At 45.4% G+C, this 24,642-nt stretch overlaps 1 protein-coding gene across 2 annotated transcripts in view; it reads left to right on the top strand.

Moving 5' to 3' along the window:
• Positions 1 to 24,642, top strand: part of LOC147882614 (diaminopimelate epimerase family protein) — a 74,467-nt gene that overhangs the window by 17,151 nt on the left and 32,674 nt on the right. Inside the window, exons 2-5 of one of the 2 annotated variants that reach the window (XM_087400664.1) lie at positions 15,734 to 15,784; positions 15,895 to 16,062; positions 16,154 to 16,224; positions 16,370 to 16,427. In XM_087400664.1, the coding sequence (XP_087256790.1) occupies positions 15,734 to 15,784; positions 15,895 to 16,062; positions 16,154 to 16,224; positions 16,370 to 16,427 (348 nt within the window). Of the gene's footprint in view, positions 1 to 15,730; positions 15,785 to 15,894; positions 16,063 to 16,153; positions 16,225 to 16,369; positions 16,428 to 24,642 lie in introns of both variants that reach the window. The other variant, XM_087400663.1, reaches the window with a different exon arrangement.

The raw sequence follows: 24,642 nt of genomic DNA, 5'->3' as shown, positions 1-24,642 counted from the left end.
TCAAACTCGAGAGAGGTGAATTCACCACCTTTATCAGCACGAAGAATTTTGAGGGAGTGATTGGATTCTTTTTCCACCATGGCTAGCCAGGTCTGGAAACGACTGAAAGCCAGATCCTTGTGGGAAAGAAAATAGATCCAAGAGTAGCGACTGAAATCATCAACAAGGAGCATGTAGTACGAGGCTCCCCCAAGGGACATAATCTGCATAGGGCCACATAGGTCGAGGTGAACAAGACCAAGCGGAACAGTGGCACGGCGAGAGGCATGATGAGCGAACGGCTCGCGATGTTGTTTGCCCAATATGCAAGAGGGACAGAGACCTTGGCGAGTGCCGACGTTAGGGAGGCCGAGGACAAGCTGATCACGGAAAGCACGATGAAGAGCATCAATGTGTAAATGACAAAACCGATAATGCCAAAGGTCGCCAAGAGAGGTTCCTGTAAGGGAGGGAAGGGCAACAAGCTTGTAGATACCATTAGTAGAATGGCCGGTCCAAACCGGCTGTCCGGTGGCACGATCGCGGATGGTGACAGAGGCTGCTTCAAACTCAACTTTCATATTGTTTTGACAAATCTGATGAAACGAAAGGAGATGAAAGCCGAGAGACGGAACATAAAGAACACGAGAAGAGTGTTTACCCCCTTTGCCATCAGGAATAATATCAAGAGAGCCCTCTGAATGAACAGGAATAGAGTGCTTATCGCCGATGCAGACACGACCAGAATGAGGAGTGAGATCCTGGAGCAGTGAGGAGGAGGGGGTCATATGCCGAGAGGCCCCACTATCAACAATCCATTCACGAGCATCGGAGCTATGGAGAGCCAATGACTCTGCTGCAGGAAGGGGGACCGAATTCAAGAGCTCAAGGTGAACAAAGGCAGGAGTAGGGGTAAGGGAAGCATCAGCCGCAGCGGCCAGAGGTGCGTCAGCTCGTTTGTGTTTGCGGTATGGACAATTGCGCCAATAATGGCCAGGAGTGCCACAGTGATTGCAATTACCTTTGGGAGCAGGACGGTCACTGGAGGGATCTGAAGGAGATGAGTTATTGGCAGAGGACGGGGCATTCTTGGATCGTGATTTGGGACGATGGGCCACAAGAGCCTCAGAAGAACCATCAGAGGTTTTAGTGAACTGTTCCTCCTGATCCATCATCATGGGGACAAGTTCCTCCCAAGTGATGGTGCTGAGGCGGCCAGAGGTAATAAGAGAAGAATAGAATGCTGCATATCGACTGTCAGTAATAACATGAGATAGGAGAGTAATAGCCATATCTTCGGAGGAGATAGCCTTGCCTGCATGGAGGATGTCTTGATGCATGCTCTGCATTTTGTTGATGTGGTCCCGTATGGAAGGAGAAGTAGTTGGATCGAGGCGACGAAGCTGAACTTCCAAGGAAATACGTTTCATGGGAGTGACGCGAAGATACATGCCATCAAGAAATTCCCAAATAGCACGTGCAGAAGTAAGATGCTTGATATGATTGAGAACCCCTGGTTGACAATTGAGAAAGATGAACGAGCGTACACGAGCATTCAATTTATCCCAGATAAGAGAAGCATGTGGCTCCTCCTCAGGTGACGGACGAGGGATCCCGGGATCAACAAACTCAGCAAGATCATAAGATTCCAATACAGACGCCATCTGAATTTTCCAAAGAGAATAATTGGTCCCATCTAATTGCCGAGCATCTGGAAATGTAGGAAGAGTGGGAATACGTACAGGCTTGTCAGACTCTTGAAAGAAACTGGACATAGGGGATACGCGAAGATCCGGAGTAGAATCCTTTGTTTCATCAGCCATAACTGAAAACAGGGAATGGACAGCAACAAGGGGCTGAAGAGAAGATCAAGGTCTAGAACAGGGCCAATCTCAACAATCGAACCCAAAGATCAAGAGCCAATAAGTTCTGCCAGAAACCCCTGAATAAAGTCGTACGGGTGAAGACGGGAGCCGACCCGATGCGCGATGAAGGAAGGGGGGGAGAGGCTCTTGATGAAGCAGTAGGCTGCTATTGATAGCCCGGGTTTCGGCAGGAAAATAGCTGCTATTGATAGCCCGGGTTTCGGCAGGAAAATAGCTGCTATTGATAGCCCGGGTTTCGGCAGGAAAATAGCTGCTATTGATAGCCCGGGTTTCGGCAGGAAGATAGCTGCTATTGATAGGGACGGGAGAAGAAATCTGCTATTGATAGGGACGGGAGAAGAAATCTGCTATTGATAGGGACGGGGTTCGGGAGAAGATATCTGCTATTGATAGGGACGGGAGAAGAAATCTGCTATTGATAGGGACGGGAGAAGAAATCTGCTATTGATAGGGAGGGGAGAAGGGACGGGAGAAGAAAGCTCTGTAGTCAGTGGGAAGGAGAGTTGCTGACGAGGACAACATAGAAGTTCCCAGATCAGAGAGTAACCTGGTGCTCTGATACCATATTAAAATGTCAGCGGAAGATGCAAACGAACTGAAATTATAGAGCCACACAGAGAACACTAGAGATAACAAAATGTACCACCACTGATCTGCTGTAAATCAGCCCTTAAACCAGGGCAGCAACTGAAATACAAGATATCTTGAATAAGATAGAAAACAGGAGCTGCTGGAGAGGCTGAACTGAAGCAGAGAAAAAGGGGGAACACAAGAAAGCTGAAGCCTGAGAGCACGGAGGCAGGAGAAGCCTGAAACAAAGAGGCAGAGGCCTGGAGTGGGGAGGCAAGAGCCCTGAAGAGGCAAGATCTGCTGCGGGAGTGTGGGCAGCCAACTGAGCAGCTGAGAGGGGGCTCTGAGGGGATGGTCAGGAGCAGGCTGTATGCTGGAGCCTTGAGGAGCTGCAAGAAGTGTTGTTGGAAATGAAGGGAAGGAGGCCCTTTTATAGGGCAGGCCAAGGGGGGAAGTCGGCCAGTTTGACTGGACCGACCAGCCTGGTCGGTCAGGCCAACTGGGCCGACCAGCTGGTCGGCCAGCCTACCCCCTCTGGCCCCCCTTGCTGCATGGGGGCTGGTCGGTTGGCCACGCCTGGAGATGCGGAATCTCAACAGTATATAGATATGTATATGTATATGTATATATGTATATGTATATATATATACATATACATATACATATACATATACATATACATGTATATGTATATGTATATATATACACATGTATACATGTATATATATATATATATATATATATATATGTACATGTACATGTACATGTACATGTACATGTACACACACACACACACACACACACACACACACACACACATATATGTATACAGGTACGTATGTACATACATCGTTACAAAATGTAATTAATCCGCTCTTTATGGTCAGTTTGTTGAGCGCCCGATAATCCATATACATCCTGTCAGTGTTATTGACAAAGAGGAATAGGGCTCCATATGGAGTATTACTAGGGAGTGTAATAGAATCTGCAACTGTATCTCAAGCTTCTCCTCCATCTTCTTGCTGAGATGGTAAGGATGCTTGCTCGGGATTAATGAGCTAGGAATGAGCTCAGTTTGATGACTCTCTGGCCGAACTAGTGGTTAGGCTAGAGGGAGACTAGATGCGTGGAATATTTCCTTGTTGCGACTTCCTGTTGGTAACTGGCGTGGATGTGGTCGATTTGTTGTAGACTCTATACACTTTGCCACCTAGGTGAATCATTTGAGACATCTGTACTATTGAAATCAATGGTGGAGGAAGAGTATCGTGGAGCCAAGGAATGAACTTAGTCCCATGGCCAGGGATTTTGAGATCCAAGCCCCCTTTTTTTGGCAGTAAGGTTGAATTGCAAATTGGTGCCACCATCTTGCTCCCAAAATAATATCCGTTGCTTGTTTTGGTGTGAGCCTGAGTTTCGAGTTGTCTACCCACCCTGAGATCTTTAGAGTGGCTAAAGTGATGTCCATGTTGCTCTCCATCTACTGCCCCATGATTGCGCCATTCAAGGAAATGATGTTTGTAGGAGTGAGAGTCAACCGAGCTTGCTTGGCGGCTTTGGTGGAAAAATATCCTCGAAACTCCTTGAATTTGCAAGGATGAGGGCCTTCTACCCACCAATTTGCCGTAAAACTAGAATATTGTGGGAAACGTGTGACTTCCCCTTTTGCGGGTCTTCGATCTCGTTGATGACCACGGACATTGTCTTTGGAGGTGAAGCTGTTGATGAACCACTTGACATGGCTGCTTCCGCCTAGAGCTTCTTGAGATGAGGACAATGTTGCTTCTTGTAGCCCTGCACATGACAGTAGAGACACCGGTTTCTCTTTGGCATAGGTCGCTTAGGTTAGGGAATCCAAGAAACCATCGTAGCCGTTCTATCTGTTGTTGTCCAGTTCTGCTTAGGCTGCGTGATCCCAAGTTTCTTCCTGTTCCCACCATCCCTTCGCGTGATGGAGTCTTGGTACTTCTTGTTGAGGGCTGCCTTTGGTGCTTGACCCTTTTTTATGAGCTTTATTGACTTGGTAATCCCTTGGGACATCTCAAAGAATAGACTCTGCAATCTATCCAATTATTGTGGTGTTAGGAATCGAGTCGTGATATCCTTCACGAACTTTGTCCACCCATAATGAGGGATATTGTGTACTTCCCAATTCTATAGGCTTTGTGGTCTGTCATAGTAGCTCATCCCTACTATGCATGATGGTGTTGGTGGTTTATATCTCATAGATGACTACTATTAGCTTATAAATTGCACTTTTTTATATGGTGGATTTGATCATGTTCCCGGATTCATGTAGGTATATCTTTGTACAAATAAGAGTGCTTTGATCTGTCAATTTTGTAATTAAACATCCTACCTATTTGAAAGGGCTACAATATAAGAAAACAATTGAAGAACATATGCTTTGTTCTATGCTGTAGTTGTTAAATCTTTGGAAATTTGGCTTCGAATATGTTGAGGATCCTCGAATGTAGAATCAAAATTTAAAACAAGGGGCTCTATAGTCGATTTTCTGGTTAGTCTTTAGGTTTTATACTCTTTTTGGATGTCATCTAGTCATATGTAGCATTGTCATCATATTGTCATCTAGTCATATGTAGTGTTTTGCTTTAATATGTCAACCCTCCCCTCTTGATTCCTTCTCTTGATGTGGGTGATTCTTTTCTTGTTTTGGATTTGCATTGGTATTTCTTTTGTTTTCATAAATAAACTAGCAAACATAATTCTCTCTCTCTCTCTTCCTCCCCCCCTCTCGCCCCTCATTTCTTCCTTTGTTCGTTCTTGTTCTTGCTGTAGTTTTTGTTGTTTGGGTTGGAATCATATAGCTTAGTAAGCATTGGGTTAGCCTCAAAAATTTCAGAATCTTTGGAAACCTAGATGGCAGCTTATGCTTGGGTACCGATGAGAACATAGGTGTAGCTTTGCTTACTAAATTAATTTGAGGATTACCAAAAAGCGAGCGAGGAAAAGTGAGCGAACCAAAAAAAGCGAGCAAAAAAAAACAATCAAAACAAAACAATAATAGACTGACAAATCCTTATTTTAGCAACTATCTAAGTTCTTCAAAAGTCCATGAGAGAGTTGAACCTATGTCATGGCCAAGGCATCATTAGTAAAGACGCACTATATCTTCGCTCACTTTTACTCATTCAATTTTTGGTAATCCTCCATAATCAAGTTGTCTCTCTCCATCAACATTAGTGAGATCACCAATGAAATCTTCCACACAAGTCAAAGGTTTCATAGGACTTCTTGAATGGAATAGTCCATATTACATGCATGTGCAAATGCTTGGTTTTGTAAGAAAACAATACAACGTCTGTGCTCAATAGATAACAGGATCTCGTATGCAAGAGAGAAAAGCAGATAGTATGGAGAATCAAAAATTTGATTACTGTAAAACTGATACAATAGATGGCGCTGCCTCCTAGCCGTGCGCTCCTGTGTGAGAAGCTTCGATGGCGTACTGGAAACAGTAGAGGATGGAGGATGGATGCTAAGGAATCAGGGTTGCTGTAGCCAGTGATGATAATGGGCTTCATGGGCTTATATAGCCACCAGTCGTAGTCGGTTAGACCGTTACTGTAAAATTGATACAATAGATGGCGCTACCTCCCAGCCGTGCGCTCCTGTGTGAGAAGCTTTGATGGCGTGCTGGAAACAGTAAGGATGGAGGCTGGATGCTAAGGAATCAGGGTTGTTGTAGCCAGTGATGATAATGGGCTTCATGGGCTTGCTCTTATATAGCCACCAGTCGTAGTCGGTTAGATCAGAGATTGACCTAGTCGGCCCAAAATGGCCGACTGGAGGTCGGTCCCGAAGTAGGCCACTGACCACATGTTAGAACCGTGGCGCAGAATAGAGCAACTGACCTATGGTTGTTGTTCGGCCAAGAGCCATCCGAGATCATCTGGGGCTCCAAACGAGCCTCGCAGCCCGAGAGTGGGCTGCCCGGGGAAATGCTCCGTCTACCCTTAGTGCGGTCAATCATGGGATGCCTTCCCGCACTTGCATGTAGCCTAGTTGGCAGTGTGCCAACTCCATTTGAAGCCGTCCAGCCATCAGGCCACACATGGTCTCCATTTGGTGTCTAAACTAGGACCTACCGGATAACCGAGCTACTCAAATGCCTTCTCCTCATATGGAGGGCTTACAAGTAGAGTTAGTTGGTTCCCACGTAGTTACACGAGAGTGGAGCATTGATATCTAACACCCCCCCTCAATGTCCATCCGCAAGTGAACTTACTTTTTCGGCCTAATGCCAAGTTGATGAAGATGCCTTTCCAGCAAGTCTCTTCCAAGAGCCTTCGTGAAGATGTCCGCAGCATTCTCTGTAGTTGGACAGTACATCAAGTCGACCTCTCCATCCATGATGAGCTCGCGTACAAAGTGATATTGAATCTCAATGTGTTTTGTGCAAGCGTGGTACACAGGGGTCTTGGCAATTGCCATGTAACTCTGATTGTCACATGATAACTGCGTAGGCTTGTTCTGCATTGCACCCATGTTCCCTAAAATCCTCCTCAACCACACTGCCTCACAAGAAGCAAAACATGTTGATTTGTACTCAGCCTCGGTAGAAGAAAGAGCAACTGTAGGTTGCTTCTCCATGATACAGCTCCAGATCGAAGTGAGAAACAGTAACCTGTCACTGATCTCCTACTGTCCATGTCTCCTGCCCAATCCGAGTCACAGAATCCGATCAAGGTGTTGCCCTTGGTATAGGTGATGCCATAATCAAGTGTGCCTTTGATGTGTTTAAGCACCCGCCCTACCCTCCAATGGTTCTCCCGGGGCTTATTGAAAAACCTGCTTAGTACACCAATCGCAAAACTGATGTCCGGCCGTGTGTTGCACAAGTAAATCAAACTGCCCACAAGCCTTCTGTACTTCGCTCTGTCGTGTGTTGCACAAGTAAATCAAATTGCCCACAAGTCTTCTGTACTTCGCTTCGTCCACCAGTGGTGATGAATCCTCATTTGAGAGCTTCACGTCAACCTCCATAGGGGTGCCTATTGTCTTGCACTCAGCCATGCCAAATGCCTTCAGTATCTCAACAGCATACTTCAGCTGTGAAATGAAGATCTGTTTTGGCTCTTGCCAAACTTCAATCTCCAAACAGAAATGCATCAGTCTGACGTGTATCATTTCAAACTCTCTTCCTAGCAAATGCTTTATCTGCGAGATCTTCTCTTCATGATTACCTGTTATGACAAGGTCGTCCACATAAAGGACCACGATCATACACCTGCCTCCTCCTTTGTAGATATACAAATTTGCATCAGATGGGCTCTTCTTGAACCCGTTTTGCAGAAAGTAGGCATCAATCTGCTGGTACCACGCTTGTGGGACCTGTTTCAGCTCGTAAAGTACCTTCTTCAGTTTACAGACTTTACCTTCTGAACCGGGGATCACAAAACCTGGTGGTTGTTCCACGTATACCTTCTCCTTGAGATCTCCATTCAGAAAGGCGGATTTTACATCCATCTGAAACACGGGCCAACTTTCTTGTGTGCTGCTAAAGCCAAAACACTGCGAATTGTGGTTAGTCGAGCTGTGGGAGCAAAAGTATCCTGATAATCAAAACCATGTACATGTGCGAATCCTTTTGCCACGAGCTGAGCCTTGTACTTACCCAACGTGCCATCGGACTTGTACTTGGTCTTGTACACCCACTTGGTACAGATTACCTTGCGTTTTGGTGGTCGATCCACAAGGTCCCAAGTGTTGTTCTTCATTATGGAGCCATACTCGGACTGCAAAGCCTCCATTCACCTATCATCACCCTGTGCCTCTTCAAGACACTTGGGTTCTTCAGCACGGATCACCTCTGTCATTAAAGCGTAGTTGACCAAGTGTTTCTGCGCCTTTCTTTGCTCCTCTAAACTCTTGGACCGGCAGTGTTCGGATGGCTCCTCCTCAATGGTTGGAGGTTCTCTTTAAGACACTTGGGTTCTTCAGCACGGATCATCTCTATTATCAAAGCGTAGTTGACCAAGTGTTCTTGCGCCCTTCTTTGCTCCTCTAATCTCTTGGACCGGCGGTGTTCGGATGGTTTCTCCTCAATGGCTGGAGGTTCTCTGTCGTCCAAAAGCTGCTTTGTCCACTTCGGGAATGGCCGTTGCCGTTGTGGTTCTGTAGGCTCTTCTTCCTCTTCTTTATCTTGAATCCTCCCAAGCACTGTTGGGGCAGTTCGGTCTGCTGGTGGTTGTACTGGATGGATATCCTGGTCCTGGTTGTCTGGGAAGGAAGCATTCTCCTCTAATTGATGCGGCTGTTCTGAGAAGACTACATCGCGACTTACTATTACCTTCTTGGTAACAAGTTTATAGAGACGGTAACCCTTCGCCTCTTCATTGTAGCCCAAGAAAATACACTTCCTGCTCTTCGGTTCCCATTTGGTCCTGTTAGCATCAGGGACATGCATAAAACAGTCACATCCAAAAACTCTGAAATGTGCAGCTGAAGGTTTCTTACCAGAAAAGGCCTGCAGTGGAGTCATCCCGTTCACAGTCTTCGTGTAGCTACGATTTAGAATGTAAACTATCGTGTTACATGCTTCAGCTCTTTGGCAAATCTTTCCCTTTCATCATACTCCTGCCCATTTTGCAGATGATGCGCATCTTGCGCTCTGCTACTCCATTTTGCTGTGGTGTATGTGGCGGGGGTTTCTGCCTCTTGACCCCGTGACTTTTGCAGTAACTTTTGAATTCACTTGATGTGAACTCTTCACGTCTGTCTGATCTCAACTTCTTTACCTTTCTCCCCGTTTCTTTCTCAACCATTACATGCCATTCTTTGAACTTACTAAAAGCCTCATCTTTAGTCTTCAGGAAGTATATCCATATCCTTCTACTGTAGTCGTCGATCAGCGTCATGAAGTAGTAGGAACCACCCAAAGCTTCTGTCTTCATCTTTCCACAGAGGTCCGTGTGAACGAGCTCTAGAGGAGCCTTTGCCCTGCTGGCCTCTTTAGGAAAGGGCTGCCGATGCTGCTTGCCCATCATGCAAGCTTCACATACATCGGACAGATCTGTAATTTCTGGTAGGTCGGCAATCATTCCACTTTTATGCATCTCCTTTAAAGAACTAAGGTTTAGATGACCAAACCTCTCATGCCACAGCTTAGTGTTGCTCACATTGGCTCGAGCATTGAAAGCTCAGAGTTCGTAGATGTTGTTGTGCTGTGTACCTTTACCAATGACCTTACCTTGAAGATCCAAAATCTGTGCGCCATTCTTATCGAAGTGAACTTTGAGGTCCCGAACAACTGTTTTACAACTCCATCTGACTTGAGAGCAATCGTACCTTTTCCTTCTGCTCGACATTTTGCATCATTGTCGACTGCTACTAGGATGTCATTCCCACCTGATGTAGAGAGGTATACCAATTCTTTTGACTGGTCATGTGACGCGATGCACCACTGTCAATAATCCAAGGTTCATCCGCAGGTACATCAACTGCCTCCGTGCAAATGTCCTCGATTGCTACGAACAGCTCTACTGGTACTGCCTGCGCGCTGTTGTTGGACTCTTTCTTTATTCCATTCTTCTCATCTGCAATCTTCTTCCGGCACTCATTCTGCTTGTGCCCTGCCTTGTTGCAATAGAAGCACTTGATCTTCTTCTTTCTCTTTTTATCATCAGAAGAAGATGGGTTATCAGAGTCCTTACCCTTACCTTTCTTTGATTCAGCCGAGAAAGCCAAATCTTCTCCAGTCGTCGTCTTTTGACACATCTCCTCCTCTAGAAGCATCGTGTTGAAATCCTCAAAGTTGAGGGGCGGATTTCTGTTTTGCGTATTCAGCGCCGTAACAAGACCGTCGTACTTTGGTGGGAGAATCCGTATGCACCTTCGTGCTAGATTCTCGCTGGTGATAGTGATACCAATCGCAGTCATCTAATTGTGCAAATTCTTCACCCTGGTGATGAACTTCTCTGCCGTTTCAGACTCGGATAGTTTCTTGTTCGCGAGTTGAGTCTCCAGATTCTGAATCCGTGTCTGATTCGTGGTCTTGTATTGATTTTTCAAGACCGTCCATGCCTCCTCCGCTGTGGTGACATGTTGAATTAACGCCATGACAGAATCACTTACACTGCAGACAATAGAATATAGCGCATCTGCATTTCTTCTTGTCCACGCGAGAATCTCATCCGCAGTTGGTACTATCTGTTGTCTTGCATTGGTTGGATTCGGTCTCGCAACCGGCTTCACGTCCATCCCAATAGCAGTATCCCAAAGCTCGTATGCGCTTAGGATGGTCTTCATCTTGAACTTCGAGAGTGAATAGTTAGTGCTGTCCAACTTTCCGCTTTCGCCAAACGGTGGGATTCGCAGTCTTGCGGGCGGGGCCATCTCTCACAATCTGCTGGCAAACAGAAACACACTACCAAATCTTCTTGCTAGAGCCCAAGCTCTGATACCATGTAAGAAAACAATACAACGTCTGTGCTCAACAGATAATAGGATCTCGTATGCAAGAGAGAAAAGCAGATAGTATGGAGAATAAAAAATTTGATTATTGTAAAACTGATACAATAGATGGCGCTGTCTCTTGGTTGTGCGCTCCTATGTGAGAAGCTTCGATGGCGTGCTAGAAATAGTAGAGGACGGAGGTTGGATGCTAAGGAATCAGGGTTGCTGTAGCCAGTAATGATAATGGGCTTCACGGGCTTGCTCTTGTATAGCCACCAGTCGTAGTCGGTTAGACCCAATTGGGAGACCGACCTAGTCGGCCGTTTTAGTCGGCCCAAAACGGCCGATTGGAGGTCGGTCCCGAAATAGGTCACTGACCACACGTTAGAACCGTGGTGTAGAATAGAGCAACTAACCTATGGTCGCCGTTCGGCCCAGAGCCATCCGAATCATCTGGGGCTTCAAACGGGCCTCGCAACCCGAGAGTGGACTGCCCCGGGAAATGCTCCGTCTACCCTCAGTGCGGTCAGTCATGGGATGCCTTCCTGCACTTGCATGTAGCCTAGTTGGCAGTGTGCCAACTCTATCTGAAGCCGTCCAGCCATCACGCCACACATGGCCCCCATCTGGTGTCCAAACTAGGACCTACGGGATAACCGAGCTACTCAAATGCCTTCTCCTCATATGGGGGGCTTACAAGTAGAGTTAGCTGGTTCCCGCGTAGTTACATTAGAGTGGAGCATTGATATTTAACAGGTTTTTGAAACTCTATTCACTCTTGGAACTATTGAACATGTTCTTGGCTGGACGGACTCTGTAACTCCACAAAGATGGGGGCTGCATCAGAATTTTGCATGTATTCCTCCTGAATTCCCACAGCTTCCCCTTCTCAGAAATGTCCTGTACAAACAAGGAAAGTCTCCAAAAGCGCTGCAAGTACTCCTGGACCGTACCCGTCTGAGATAGTGCATAAAAATCAGCAAGGTACTGATCGAGGATTAGGGCCGAGACGAGAGGCGTGACCATAAGCTCCTTGAACTGTTTCCATGTGGTCGGCTTCTGAGGTGACACTCATGTACCGCCACCATGTATGTGCATAATCCTGTAAATGCATACTAGCAAAAATGATCCTATCCTCATCGTTCTTAGGGTAGAAACGGAAATAATCTTCCAGCTTCGTGAGCCACTCCTCCAACTCATTGGGAGTGCGAGTGTCCCCTTTAAACTTGTGCACAGAGAGCTTGTCTTTCACATCTTTGGCTGCATTATTCCTGAAGTGACCACCAGCATATCTAGCATCCTCACGCTTAAAGCTCACATATTGTGAAAAGGGCATTTCATCACGTACATCCTCAGGCAAGGCCCTGTATGAACATAAGGCATCTGAGAACATATCATCCATGTTTGCATGCTGCCCAATTCCAGCATCCTGCTGGATAGGAGAACCACTCCCCTGATGCACAAAATGCGTTTGGCTGAAAGCATTACCTCCCTGATACACAGGCTGAGTTTGACTGAATGTGTTCACAGGAGGTGTCATCGAAGCATGCAATCCCTGCTGAGTCTGCCTACCAAGAACATCGCGGTGAGTGGGTGGCATAGAGAAAGGCTGAGAAGAGGACTGGCCTCTCTCCCAACTGTGTCGAAAACCAACACCCAATCCAGGCATGCTCGCCGTGGGCGGAAATGTGCCAGTAGGCCGCCCCAAAATGGATGGCTCAGCCAATGAAATCTGCGAGCCAAATGGCGGCTTGGCATCAAACAATGAAGTGCTCGGCGGCACGGGCAAGGCATCACGCATATCAACATAATCCCCATGCTGGGGTGCATGCATAGAACCAGAATCATAAGTGCGACGGGCATCAGCCATAAACCCCCTGCGCAGGTCAGAAAAAATCACCCTGGCTATCCGACTGATCCCCGTGCTGGGGTTAGCTGTATCATGCATAGCCATAGCAGTGGTGAGCTGCTGCCCCAACTGCTGACCCATCTGTTGAAAAGCCCCCTGAAGCATCGAGGCCAATGCATCTAGAAACTGTGTGTCTGTAGGCATAGCAGAAACTGGCTGTGAAGGAGATGCACCCTCTGTGACCAGCATTTGCTCCTGCTGAGCAACATTGTCACCGTGTTGAGATGACTCATCCGACCGGGGTGCACGCCTGGGTGCCATGAGTGACACGAGGAAAATGTGCCAAGTGTCGAAGGCTCGATGTAGAGGCTCGACAGGTGTCAGTAAAGAGGCTCAAATGTAGTCGTTGAAGAGGTTCGAAGAAAGCTCGGTGAAGAGGCTGGAAACGGGGCTCAAAATGAGCTACGAAGGTGGCTTAGAAAGAGGCCCAGAATAGGGCTGTACCCTAAAAGAGGGTTTTTTTTTTTTTGTCGGGGAGCTTAGGACAGCTAAGACACCTAGGGTAGTCCCAACTAGGGCCAATAGGGCAGCTAGGATAGTTAGGACACTAGGTTAGAGTGACCTAACCTAGGTAGGCTGACCTAACTGTGGTTAGGGAGAGTCCAACCAACCCAAACCAACCCGGTTGCCTTACCGTCTAGTAACCTTAGGAAAATAAAGATAAAAAAAATTAATCTAAGGTGCGATTGAGGAAACGGTGGCGAAGAGAGGCGCGACGGTGGCCAGCGAGGGAGGCGTTGTGGCTGATGGTGGTCGCCCCTTCTTGCTGCGTGGTGGCTTAGTGAATGCAGGGCAGCGAATAGAGATTCGATGCCCACAAATCTGTTTGTCGTCGACACCCCTTTTTACAAGTCAATCGTTTCGTTGAGAAGACCCTTGTGTGGAGACCACCGGGCAGGCTCGCGGTGTTAACCTGTAGCGGTTACGAGACCACAGCTGCATTGCAGAAGGATTCGGCAGAGAAAAGATGATGGGGAGGAGTCGAGTGGTGGGCATGGGCAGTAGAATCGCAAGGGATGGAGGAGAGAGAAGATGGCGCAGGTAACAGAAACGTGAGGGGGGTAGTAGCAGGCTGAACTGATAATGCTTCGTTTTCTGAGAGGTGCCAGGGGCTTGGGCTCTGATACCAATGTAGAGAAGGGGGAACGGGGAAGGAGAGGAAGGCTACGGAGGGCAGGGTGAGAATGAGTGGAAAGGGGGGGGAGAGGGTAGAGTGAACTAGGTAGAGGAAGTGCACAGGATAGGAGGAGCAGAAGTGATGTAGATTAGATGTCAAATCAATACGTACCTTACAAATCTTTTGGGGTTGACTTATATAGTCCCCCTCATTCCCCACAATTCCCTTCCTATTTTTCCACCTATTTCCCACATAAAACTCGTCCTTTTCCCACCTTCATTACAAATGTGGACGTACAAGCTTATGTAATAATCATCTTCAAAATTATGGTGATACATATATAGTGAGGTTATGTTTTTCTCAAGTGATGCACTTCAACTATATAGTACCTGTTGTTGATACCGAAAGTATTTCTATTTAAGCTCATCTCATAGAATATAGAACACTATTACTAATGTGCAGTTGCAAGATTATGTTATAATCACGCTCAATGTTGAGGAAGCACTATAAATCTTTATTAATGATGAGTACATACATACAATGAGATTATGTGTTGGTAGCCTAAGAACTTTGGGAACTTAATTTTATATATATATATATATATATATAAGTAGTGTGCGTGTATTAAGGGTTCATCAAGCCCAACAAATAAAGACCCGAGTAATAAAACAAAGGGGTTTGCATCCCAAAAGCTATCCAAGCCAAGAAATCAAGGTTCCAACATCATGACCAGTCCCTAGTGTACCCCTAGCTGATTCCCCTTATTTTCCCTCAAGGGCCAAACAGCATCACTTATGAATGTTCTTAACAACCTTCTGATCTCATCAGTTATTACAAACAAAAAAGAGCACCTTTTAAACATTGCATTGTTCCTCACATTCCAAATGGCATAGAGAGTAGTCCCTCTAATTACTGACCACACTTGGCATAGATTAGAAGTGTAGAAGCGTATGTCTCCCTAAAGTGCATAGCATTGATGTATAATACATAGAAGAACAATAGCTTTTTGGACCATGAACCATATTTCCTTTTGTTGACTTGACAACTTCAAAAGATCTTCTTCAAACCCTAAAGTCTATGCGTGTGCTCAGTCTTGTTCTTTGGATGCAATTATTAATGCTATGTGTAATCTTTCCTTTTTAACTGTCTTAGATTTAAGTTTAAGTGTCTAACTGTTATGACAATGGGATCACACTCATCCAAACAGAGGTCAGCAAAACTGCAGTAGGAGGAGACCTTTCCTTTGTGCACTATTCAATCAGAGATAAGTGAGTGAAGAGGAGGGCGGCTGATCCCTAATATACCTACCTAGTGGATGGGGAGTCTGCATGGCTGTAGATACTGCTGGCTGACCCTAACTGGTCAACCTTACGGTGACCTGGTTGTGAATGATTCTTGTATCATTCAAAAATTTTGCACATTATTTTTTCAAAAAAAAAGTTTTGTTAATATACTTTAATGTTACAACACACACACACACACACACACATGTATGTATGTGTGTGTGTGTGTGTGTATACAAAACATGCTGTATGGCCTACCTCATGTAAAGTTGCTCCATACTTTCATCATTCATGCATGTTAGCAGTTTCAGACTTTAGTTAGAATCTGGGTTAAGCTACTCAAGACCTCCAAATTGATGTGCTCTTTCTACTGTATTTGAGTGCATATACCTTTCGTGAAAAGTAAAAAGGAAAACTTGAAGAAGTCCTGAAGTTAACTTCAATGGATTTTACCATGAACTGTCATGCGTGTTGCTGCTATCTAAGTTGTTTGAATTTGAGTGTTCTGTATCAGTCATCAAAGTGGGAATTGACTTATGTTTCATCATTTTTATGATGTTTGATATAGCAGGACACCTTGCACTTTATGAAATATCATGGCCTTGGAAACGACTTTGTGCTGGTACTGCAAACATACATTCTTTCCTATTTTTATCATCCGATGCATTATATCACTTTGTTACTGTAAAATTTTCAGCAATTCTAAAGCTAATGTGCGTGTTTTTCTTTTAGGTTGACAATCGAGATTCTACAGAGCCTAAAATTTCTCCAGAGCAGGCAGTAAAATTATGCGATCGTAACTTTGGCATTGGTGCCGATGGGGTTATTTTTGCAATGCCAGGTGTGAATGGCAGTGATTATTCCATGAGAATATTCAACTCTGATGGAAGTGAACCAGAGGTAGACCTTAATCTGGGATGTTAGGGAGAAAAAAGGAACCTGTTTACTTTGTAAAGGCTTTTCATAAATCTTGTTTTCATGGATGTGGCAGATGTGTGGAAATGGGATCCGTTGCATGGCATGTTTTGTGGCCAAGCTTGAAAAAACAATGGAGACTCGAAGGTAACGCCTTATATGGCAAGGACTAAGTCGGCCCTTCTTATCTGTTATTTCTTCTTATAATTTTGTTACTTTTTTGCAGTTTTTTTGAAGAAGCTGATTGAGGCATATTGATTTTTAATTGCACAAACTTATGTGTGTGCTGCAGCTACAACATACACACTCTCGCTGGCCTTATCATTCCAAAACTTAGAAAGGATGGTCAGGTGAAAAATGCTCCCTCCATGTCATTGAAACATAATCAGCACATTGGATGAGATGGCTAAATCATGTTTCATTCGTTATTCTACAGTCAAATACCTGCTCTTTTCTACTGCAGAAAAGGTAACATATAATAGAGCTCAAACCATAATAAGCTACATCCTGTGAGAGAATCATAATAACCAGAATACAGTATGTACCTATAGCCGAACAGCCGCAAGTCAAAATAACCATTTTTGTCAGAAGCATAGTTCTCAGAAACTCTATTTCGGAAGGTCCGAAACGGTATGGCGTTTTTGAGCTGTTTAACGTGAAATGGCATTTTGGATAGCTTGTTGTCGTCCCCTAATTTTTCATGCGCGGTGCCCAACAGACCATTTTCTTGACGCTCTCCTTTGCTTCTTTCTCCTCTGCTTGTACTTTTCCTTCGCCTGCACCACTTTAGGCTTCTCTCCCTACCCTTTTCCTTCACCTGCATCAAGATTGGAAGCTGGTCGTTTTCCTTCTTCGAATCTCCATCTTCCTTCCAAGTTCCTTTACTTCTTAAATACTGGACTTGATATGATTTGTTTCATTGCATATGACTTTAGTCATTTTGATCTTGATCAAAGATGTGTCTTTCAAGCTTTTGCAATGTGACATGTGTATGTATAATATATTACACACACACACACACATATTTTTTTTGTTGTGAAACTAAAAACATTATATTATAAAACATCCATTTTACAACAGGGCAGTGCTTGAGTATATTCACACACACACACACACACACACACACACACACACCCTATTAACCTTAAAACTGAAACTATGTTTCCACAGTTTCTTTTGTTGGCTGAAACTCTGAAACATTATTTCCCACCGTGCTCCATATCACCGTTTTTGAAACTTCTGGGAACTATGTTCAGGATTTTGAAGATTACAAAGTGCTTTCCTATGGAGATGAAGGCTGCTATGACATTTGTTGGAAAGGTCACCTCCCCATCTGTAAGCCCCCAAATGAGGAGAGTGTGGGGGAGGTAGACCTAGGGCATGTGCCCAGAGAAAAGACAAAGAAAAGGAACATGTACCTAGAGGCATCATTGTGGCTGCGACAGATGGAGCAGAGAGAAGATGACGATGCACTCAGCAAGGATCGGGCTTGGAAGAGGTAGATCTGGAGCAGCACAATGTGGCGAGGTGTTCCCAGGAAGTAGGCACCTGTGTGGCAAGCTAGTGGGTGGGGTGTGTGGGTAGGAAAGTGACCTGCAGGGCCCTAGAAGTGGCACAATTAGGGCAGACCTATGGCCTTGGAGTAGGGCATCTACTAGACCAGGTGGTATAGCAGGCTATGGACCTGGAGGAGGGGCTGCAAATGGGGCAGCACCCTGTCCTTATGTAGGGCCTACAAGTTGGTCTGCTGGCCAAACGAGTCGGCCAGCACACAGCACACAGCCCAAAAAGGGCAGCCCACAGCCCCCCCATACATGGGGAGCTGTGGGGTTGGTTGGGGCCTCAAGATTGGAAGCTGGTCGTTTTCCTTCTTTGAATCTCCATCTTCCTTCCAAGTTCCTTTACTTCTTAAATACTGGACTTGATATGATTTGTTCCATTGCATATGACTTTAGTCATTTTGAACTTGGTCAAAGATGTGTCTTTCAAGCTTTTGCAATGTGATATGTGTATGTATAATATATTACACACACACACACACACACACACACTTTTTTTTTGGGTGAAATCTTTGATTGATTATATTATATGAGTAGCAACCTTAAAATAAGGTGCTACAATTACATCAATAGAAAATTTCAGTATATGCCAAAAAGACCTCATGATCTATGTAGCGGGTCTGCAAGAAATCAAAGAAAGATTGCTACAGAGAACGCCTAAAAAAGCCAAATAGAGAGAAAGTAGGATCATCAAGGACTTTACAATTCCTATATGTCCATAAAGTCCATAGTGCCCAGTAGCAAACCCAAACGAAGAAAAGATGAAACTCCGGTCTGGATGGATGAAACCCAAATAGCTAGAAGAACTTCCCAAATGGAACAGATGGGAATCTCGCTCGCAAGCGCTGTCAAAGTAGATCAAAAAACTCACGAGAGCATGGACAATGCCAAAACAAGTGAGGCACAGTCTCGGAAGAAGCAGAACATTTCCCGCTTGCTTCCAATCAAGAAGCAAGCGGGAGACAAAAGGGCATCCAGGCAAAGTGCCATCAGTGCATCCAAAAAAGAAATCCTAGTGATCTAGTTGCCAATGACCAAACGCAGAAATACTGATATGAGTGACCAGAGTCCTAATCATAAGAGCCCAAGGCTGATCACCTTGCAGAAATTGCAGCAACGTTTTTCCCCTGTGGGCAAGAATATGCACATGAATATCCGTGATGTTCAATCCATCATGCATCTTGGGAGAACAAATGTGATGCATCGAAAGCAGCCTGAGACTTTTTCTGCCATGTTTGAATCGCCAAAAGATTTCCATAAAGACAGACATGAAAGATGTAAGATCTGCCTTAGTGAACATGATCAATGGCAAGTAAAATTGAACATATGCCACAAGGATGGACTGCACTATTCGAAGACGAACGTGCAAAGGTCAGGTTGCCAGTTTCCAATACTCAAGCTTTTTTCGAAGCTTAGCCAAAACCCAATTAGTTTGTTGTCGGTGAGTGAGTTCCCACCCCAAAGGGTAACCAAGATGACGAACAAACTGAGTGGGTGGAAATGATATCCGCGGGCCATAATAGACTATGCCAGTCTTTGGAATGCAAAGAGAGCAGCTTAGACTTTTGAAAATTAACATGAAGACCAGCTGCCAAACCATAAATAGAGAGGGCTTGCATCAAGGCACCAAGATCATGGGGCATATTCTTTGGGATAAAGAAAGAATCATCAGCATAAGCTTGAGCAACCATGCTGCGATTAGCATTTAATTCCAAGCCATGAAGTGATCGTGTAGCCACAAGATGATCAATATATTGCAGCATAGGATGAGTAGCAATGGCATACAGTAAAGCACTGAGAGGGCATCCCTGGTGGACCGAACAACGAAGAGTCCACTCATCAGAGATATCCCCAGAAATAATGCAAGCCGCATTGCTATCTCTGTAAAGCCAGTAAATAACCTGCTGCATTTTTGGTCCAAACCCCAAAGCTCGCATAGTTTGCGAGATGAAATCCCATTGAACTGTGTCAAAGGCTTTTGCAATATCTACCTGCAAGAGTAGAACATCCTGCTGCGTGTATTTGGCATATTCAACCCAATATAAGCATTTGCAATGTTATTTGTGATATGGTGACGTGGAACAAAGCCAGATTGGGAGGGATGCAACCCATCATGCAAATAACCTTTAATCCGATCAACCACCATTTTGGCAATGATCTTGTAAATGACCAAGTGAATCACATAGCTGCTGTTTTGGAATCAGCTTGAGAAACCATTTTTCCATGACACAGGCATCTGTTGATTTTGCCATGCTGTATTTACCATTTGCAACAAAGTGAATTTAAGAAAAATCCCAGAACGTAAGAAAAAATTCAACAGTGAGACCATCCCATCCTAGAGATTTCCATCTGTCACAGGATCTTAGTGCATCAGACAGTTCCTTTTCAGTGAAGGGATGTTCAAGTTCCAAAGGCTGAGCATTAGACAGAATTGGATGAATATGCTGCAAAAGAAGCTGACTTACAGACACAACCCGAGGAAAAAGAGTATCGAGATGCCCAAAATGAGTGGAGAAGTGTTGCACACATAAATCAGCAAGTTCTGAACGAGATGTTAACCAAGAACCATCAGGCATCCGGATCCGACAGATATTGGCAGCCTGTCTTTTGTAGTGTAAACTCTTAAAAAATTGCTTGGAAGAGCAGCCTTTAATAAAAAATGCCCGTTGTCTAGATCGAGTTTCCCATTTAGCAAGTTTTCTGCGATCATTGGATTGAAGAGAGAATTGAGCTTGACATAAGAGCATGCTTTCCTCTGAAGGCAAAGGGCGAAGATGAGCAAGCTCAGTCAAACTCTGACAAGTAAATTTGGCATGTGCTACAGTCTCCCTTGTGGCTTGCATATAGGATTTTCCATAATCTCGAATAATTGCTTGCATTCGAGCAACAAAAGCCTGCCAGGCATAATCCAAACCAATGCGTATTCGACGAGAGAGAGGCTGAATAGCAATCAGAGACCAAGGCTTTAAAGTCAACATGCTCCAGATAACTATTATTAATCAGCAAAAGCCTTTGGCAAGGCAATCTGTCAGTGGGAAATTCATGTAAGGAAAGCCTAGACCAAAGAGGAGCATGATCCGAATGTGTGAAAGCATGATCAACCCAAATTTGACAAGTAAAGGCATCACAATGCTGTGGATCAATCTGATACCATGTGTCCAAGCGTGCCCGATAAGAAGATTAAGCATTATGCTGAAAGGTATAACCCGGAAGCATGGGCTGTAATTCCTTCCAGAGATCAACCAGGCGCAACTGAAGCAAAAAATCAGATCATGCCTGTGTTTCAGAAGCCAACATATGAGTGTGGCCTAAGATGTTGTCACCCGATTGAGGGGCATTATTAAAGTCACCACAAATGAAGGCATGTTGTCGCCATGGATAAGTATGCATGGCAGCCCATATCAAAGCTCTATCACGAGAAGACTGGGGGGCATAAACCAATGCAAATTTAAAAATTTCCCCTTGAACAAGGCATTGAACAATAATCCATCTACCATGGCGATCATTGAGAGCCACAACAGGTTGAAGGTCGTGCTTTACCAAAAAAGCCACACCAGAAAAGGATTGCTCTCCAGCATAGAAGATATCATAGCCAGCAAAATGGCCTATTTGACCAGCATACATATGCTGATTATGCTCTTGCAAAGCAACTATATCAGGCTGCAATTGCCTGATATACATCCAGGCCAGTTTCCATTTGCGACCATCACACATTCCCTGTACATTGAGAGTAACACACTTTAGATGATCAAGCATATTTACAGTTATGGGACAGGTATGTACAGCAACTAACGGGCTGTCTACGTCTGCATTTCCACCTCAATGTCTGGGCCTCTGCCCTGGGATGAAGCATCAGCCTGAGGAGAGGACAAAAGTGTAGCAACTTCTTCTTCAGGAAACAAGGTCCGATTTGCTACAGTAGCAGCATAGGTCAAGCCAACACCAGAGTTTTCAGCAGGTGTTTTCCCATGAGAGGATGCATCACTCCAAGTCGAGAAGGCAAAGGTCGCTTGGGGGAGATTACTTTGCGAGGAGTTTGCCATCCATCAGTCAAAAATCCCCCCCCCTTCCCTTGAGGTGGAGAGGTCAAAGGCACATGAAAAGAAGCCTTACCATTTGAGACAGCCGGGGCTTTGCCTTTGTCTTGAATAGAGAAAAACTGTTTGACCCCTTTGTTTTTGACCACAGAAGAGGCATTTGCATTCTTATTCAAAGGCTGAACCATTTCAGCTTGCACTGGCATCCGTGGAGCTCGGGAAGGGCATTGTGAAGCCATGTGCCCAAATTGCTTGCATTCAAAGCAAGCACCTGCAAACAGCCCCCACTTGAGCTTGTAAAAGGCACTCCCCATGGAAACATTATTCACAGTAACTGAATATGAAGCTGGAGTGGGATGATCCGTATCCCACAAAATGCAGAAGCGATTCGAATTTTCATTGGGTCACGGTGGACATACCACCTTACCGAGGGAAGCTGCAATTTTAGGTAGAAGAGAAGACAAGCATTGAGGAAAATCCACAACTTCTACCCAAACAGGGTAACGATGCCGAATCAATGCTTGATAATCCCGGGTAGGAGATCAAGGTAAGAACATGGACCATTTGCTGGCCATAGAAGAGAGGAGAGTGCTCGAGCAAAACTTGGCGGTGCTCCTCATCAGCCATGATGATCTCAAAAAAGCCCCTCGCTGCATAATGAACTTTTTTGACATAAGAACCACCCAGGGTTCGAGTCAACCAATTCACAACATCTGCTGCAGTAGGCTTCCGTCCCGCGAAGAAAATTATAATGGCATGCTTTGCATACTCCTTAACTGGATCAAATACATCATCCACTTCCACCATAATGCCAGTGGTGGGAAGTGGATCTTTCCAACCTTTACGGGTGTCTTCAAACCCTTCATGCATAACCTCATAAACAAGTTGAAGAGTCATGAAGGGAATCATCTGAATCCATCACCTGTTTTTGTTTCTTGTTGGAAACCGACTTGTCTTTGTGAAAGGTTTTCTCATAGGAATAATCTGCCATTTGAGTTAAGGAAAAGGCTTGGAAGCAGCAACGCTATACAAGGAGGAAAGCACAGCAGGTACAAAACTGTACGGATTTTTCGTGGCTATACAGACAAATTCGTACGGATTTTTGACAGCACGAATTTTTTTTTCTTTCTTGACAGCAAAACTGTACATATTTTCCAGACTGTACGGACTGTATGGAACTTTCCTGACTGTACGGACAAAATCGTACGGATTTTTGGCAGTACGAAAAAAAAGAGGTTTTTTCCTCCCCCGAATTGTTTGACAGAGCGTACGGACACAAAACGGGCGTCAAACTGAGGGAGAAACAAGCAGCTGCAGTGTGGGAGCACGAGGGCTAGCACAGGACCTCTCACAGACTCTACACACACACACCGCACACACACACATGCGCGCACGCGCCCCCCCCCCCCCCCCACCCCCCCCCTCCCTATACAGACAAATTCGTACGGATTTTTGACAGCATGAAAAATTTTTTTTTTCCTGATGGCAAAACTGTACAGATTTTCCAGACTGTACGGACACAACTGTACGGACTGTACGGAATTTTCCTGACTGTACGGACAAAATCGTATGGATTTTTGGTAGTACGAAAAAAATAGGTTTTTTCCTCCCCCGAATTTTTTGACAGTGCGTACGGACACAAAACGGGCGTCAAACTGAGGGAGAAACAAGCAGCTGCAGCGTGGGAGCACGAGGACTAGCACGGGATCTCTCACAGACTCTACACACACACACATGCGCGCGCCCGCGCGCACCCCCCCCCCCCCCCCCCCTATTAACCTTAAAACTGAAACTCTGTTTCCACAGTTTCTTTTGTTGGCTGAAACTCTGAAACATTATTTCCCGCCGTGCTCCATATCACTGTTTTTTAAACTTCTGGGAACTATGTTCAGGATTTTGAAGATTACAAAGTGCTTTCCTATGGAGATGAAGGCTGCCATGACATTTGTTGGAAAGGTCACCTCCCCATCTGTAAGCCCCCAAATGAGGAGAGCGTGGGGGAGGCAGACCTAGGGCATGTGCCCAAAGAAAAGACAAAGAAAAGGAACATGTACCTAGAGGCATCATTGTGGCTGCGACAAATGGAGCAGAGAGAAGATGACGATGCACTCAGCAAGGATCGGGCCTGGAAGAGGTAGATCTGGAGCAGCACAATGTGGCGAGGTGTTCCCAGGAAGTGGGCACCTTTGTGGCAAGCTAGTGGGCGGGGCGTGTGGGTAGGAAAGTGACCTGCAGCAGGGCCCTAGAAGTGGTGCAATTAGGGCAGACCTATGGCCCTGGAGTAGGGCATCTACTAGACCAGGTGGTACAGCAGGCTATGGACCTGGAGGAGGGGCTGCAAATGGGGCAGCACCCTGCCCTTATATAGGTCCTACAAGTTGGTCTGCTGGCCAAACGAGTCGACCAGCACACAGCACACAGCCCAAAAAGGGCAGCCCACAGCCCCCCCATATATGTGGGGCTGTGGGGTCGGTTGGGGCCGGCCTGAGTCGATGGGCAGGAGGAAGGCTAGGTTGGTCAGTTTCTAGGCCTTGGGGCTCCTATAAAAGGAGCCCATTGCAGGGCATTACATGATCCAGCAGCAAGTTTGGGAGCAGCAGGACACACCCTGAGGCCTACATCCGGGGGGCAGAGGAGTCCAAGAGTAGCTGCAGACTGAGCTCATATAGGGCTGTTGTCTTCTAGGGCAGCAAGGAGCTGAGGTACGGAGAGTCTACATATGCTCGAGGTAGAGCGCGCAGGCTCAGTGATCTAGAGATATCCTGCAGATAGTAGAAGTACCTTGTGGTAAGATCAGAGGACCGCATCCTAGTGGGACTCTTGATCTATCTCTTTTGTATTGTGTCCATACCAATCTGCTCACCAACTGCCTGCTTTAGTGGATCTTGATCCTTGTACCTTGCTGCCTTGGAAGACAGCCAAGGGTGCAATCCTGAGCTCTGTCTGCAGTACGCAACTCCCTTGGTTCT

The sequence above is a fragment of the Dipteris shenzhenensis genome, chromosome 29, assembly GCF_047967505.1.
Source record: "Dipteris shenzhenensis isolate YYH24624 ecotype China chromosome 29, Dip_SZ_1.0, whole genome shotgun sequence".
In the NCBI taxonomy this organism is placed as follows: domain Eukaryota; kingdom Viridiplantae; phylum Streptophyta; class Polypodiopsida; order Gleicheniales; family Dipteridaceae; genus Dipteris; species Dipteris shenzhenensis.
Note: the sequence above shows the minus strand (reverse complement) of the source record. Positions and strands in the feature narration are given on the sequence as shown.